This window comes from Eucyclogobius newberryi, unplaced genomic scaffold, assembly GCF_026437365.1.
Source record: "Eucyclogobius newberryi isolate DKJ021-1_F unplaced genomic scaffold, fEucNew1.0.hap1 SCAF_15, whole genome shotgun sequence".
Taxonomy (NCBI): Eukaryota; Metazoa; Chordata; class Actinopteri; order Gobiiformes; family Gobiidae; genus Eucyclogobius; species Eucyclogobius newberryi.
The window spans coordinates 16,908,924-16,912,025 of record NW_027315779.1 but is presented as its reverse complement, the minus strand read 5'-3'; the positions used below and the strand labels follow the sequence as shown (position 1 = coordinate 16,912,025).

The following is a 3,102-nucleotide window of genomic DNA, read 5'->3' as shown; positions in this document are numbered from 1 at the left end:
AAGCCCAATGGGCCTATAAAAGTTGGTAACTTAAGCCCAGCCTCCGGGATATTAGGGTCCTGGTCATCTGATGGTCTGGAATCTCCAAATAGGAAACATGTTTGCACCGCTTACACTTGTCTTTTTTGTGTGCTTGACAGCTACCACCAATGCAGATCACCATCACCATCCATGCCGTATGTCACTGCCTAATTCTTTCCAAATCCATTGTGCTGTGTGCAATTAACTTCTCATTTTTGTTCTTACTGTTTTAGATTCACCCAACATGACAGGACAGATGTCAGTGGTAAGTTAGCTTCTTATCAACTACCGCAATACAGAAATGTCATGTTTCTCTGTGTTTTTCTCTGAACCAGATGTCGCTCAAGGGTGAAATAAAAACACATGGGACATTTACCTATGATTCAACAGGAAAGAAACTACGCTTCAGATCCAATGAGAGCCACCCCACAAACAGTTCTCTGGGTTTGGATTTGCTCATGTTTTTTAACAAAGTAAGTTTGATTCTGAACTGTCCAGGGATGTTGTTTTATCACCATTTATAAAGTCATCAACATCTTGTCCAATTTAGCAATGAAGAGTATGGCTGTATATTGGTAACTGGTATATTCCCATATCAGACTTAGCTGGTGGTGTAGGACCCAACAATGTTGAATACAGTTCTAATACAAAGTTTCTGTGCTACTTGATATCGCTTCATACTTCGGATGAATAACATTTTTGTTGAATTGAGTCAGTTGTCCATTGTTGTGTTGAGCACGCAGAATTCAGACTTTGAAGGGATTTCTGTGTTCATTTATTTATTATTTATTTGATAAGGACATAGATTAACATTAATCTGATGAAGGTATCACAGTGTTTATAGCCATGGCTAATTCGCATCACCAGTGTTAAATGTTGTGTTAAATGGCACCAAATAAACTTGTATCTTGTTTAGGTTTGGGTAATTTAAAGCCTTTTATATTCATAACAAACAATAAAATCATAGATCAATACAAAGAAAAAAAAGTAAGTCCTTGTAGTCATGGTTTGGTTTGTTGTGTGTTGTAGGGTGTATTCTATGAAATAGATTCCAAGAACCAGAGCTGTGAAAAGAAGTCACTGCAGTCCATCGATCACCCACTGGATATCCCAGATGATGCAAAGTTTTGTACCACAGTCACCACAGGCAGTGCAAGCATTGAAGGAGATGGTCTAAAAGTGAACATGTGGACAGGATCAATGCATAATGTCAAAGGTGATTGACATAATCACCAGTGTAGAACCACTTTGACAACTGGGTCATAATTGTTCTTTTCTTTTCTTATATCTTCTCTACAGGCACTTTCAGCATGTTCGTCACTATGGGCTGTTTTCCAGTGGCTACTTTGTACACTACAGACTCCACAGCCTTCTTGTTCAGGTTAGTCAGCAATTATCCATAGGTACAGTTGATCATAATGTGTAAAATAACGCCTCCTCTATTATTTGTACGCAGTACCATGGAAGTTGAGAATGAGATAAAGGAGCCAGATCTTCTGATAATACCATCCTATTGTGAACACCAGCCTTTGGAGGAAACACCTGAAGGAACAGTAAACAGCTTCTTCAATGAGTTTGTGTAGATTATACCTCTCCCACAGAAACCACACCCATCTCGCTGCTTCTCATCTGTGATGCTCACATTTTTGTGCACAAAATGTGCCTTCTTGGGAATGGACCACAACCCGAGCTACGATGTAAAGTCTTTATTGGCATACGAAAAACATGAACAACACAAATGTACATAAATAGATGTAATTTTGGGGCTTCTGGCGGTGAGGGCTGCAGGCTCCCGGGCCTCAATACCCCCATCTAGGATACAATACATTAGAATAATTAGAATAATTAAAAGAAGGTGGGAGGGAGGGGCACGAAGTCATGATCACTGATGTGTGTGACCTGGATGCTTAAATAGTGTAGCCACAGGAAAGGCCGTGAAAGGGGTGTGGTCCTGCTCCCTAACTTAAACAATCTTATCTTTATTAAGTACAATATGTGACAAGACAAAAATATATCTATATAAAATTTTACTAACAGTGGTGGCTGTAAAAGTTGGTTCTGCATGCAAAAGATTATCTGATTAATGAAACAATGAAATATCAATGCTGTAATAAGCAATAAGGTTACTGGTTTTGTACCGAAAGTAAATAATATTGACAATCTGAACAATAGCTCAAACTACTCTGAATGCATTACTTGAAATAAATGTTAATAATAACAATGGGTCGGATTTTTGTTGTGCCTTTCTGGTCTGGTGAGCGCTTTTACAGTAACATCATTAAGCCAGCAGGTAGAGTGCGTGTCACATGGGACAATCGCTCCTTGGCACCCTCTTTTAGCCAGTTGGAAAATAAAACTGGTTTAATCCAGGGGCGGATCCAGGATTTTCTGAAGGGGGGTGCACATAGAAAGACAAACTCAATAATTATGAAACAAGAATATTATCTATTAGATTGATTGTCCTCATACAATGTAAAATGTTGTAGATAGACGAGCGAATGCATGAACAGATTCAAATCCTAATCAATATGCCAAATCAATAAAGCAAAATTTAATATATTTCAAATCAGCAATGGAAATGCTAGAACAACCGATTCGCCACATCACGTTGAGAGGAACTCGAGAGACAGTTATCAAATATCTAAAATTTAGTATTGTCTGTCGCCACATCAACAGCGTCATCATTTGCATCACTATCAGGACCATGCCTTCTCCTGTTAGAATCACTGTAACATACCATTTTTAATATAATGAACGCCAACACCTTGTGAGACGATTGAAAAATGATTTATGAATATCAAGAAGGTTGACGTCAATAGATAATTAATGGCTTTTTGAATTAAATGATTGATTGAATGTGTCATATAATTTTCGACTGTTATCTCTTTTTTTCTGGTCCAGAGCAGTGTCAAAATTTTAAATGATATTTCTTATCATATTTTCTTCAATAATACAATATGATTAGGGCCTAATGTTCTCTCTTCAATTGACTTTAATACTTCAGTCACCTTCAGTCAGGCCCGGAAAAACATCAGGAATAATTTCATACAAATAAGTTTGTGGCAGGCCTCGCACTGTTAT

At 37.8% G+C, this 3,102-nt stretch overlaps 1 protein-coding gene across 1 annotated transcript; it reads left to right on the top strand.

The window, feature by feature from the left end:
• Positions 1 to 2,242, top strand: epd (ependymin). Its single transcript, XM_072446390.1, has 6 exons — positions 1 to 176; positions 255 to 286; positions 357 to 494; positions 1,051 to 1,237; positions 1,321 to 1,402; positions 1,478 to 2,242. The coding sequence occupies exons 1-6, from the start codon at positions 71 to 73 to the stop codon at positions 1,602 to 1,604; spliced, it is 672 nt and encodes a 223-aa protein (XP_072302491.1). The 5' UTR covers positions 1 to 70; the 3' UTR covers positions 1,605 to 2,242.
• Positions 2,243 to 3,102: the final 860 nt, after the last annotated feature.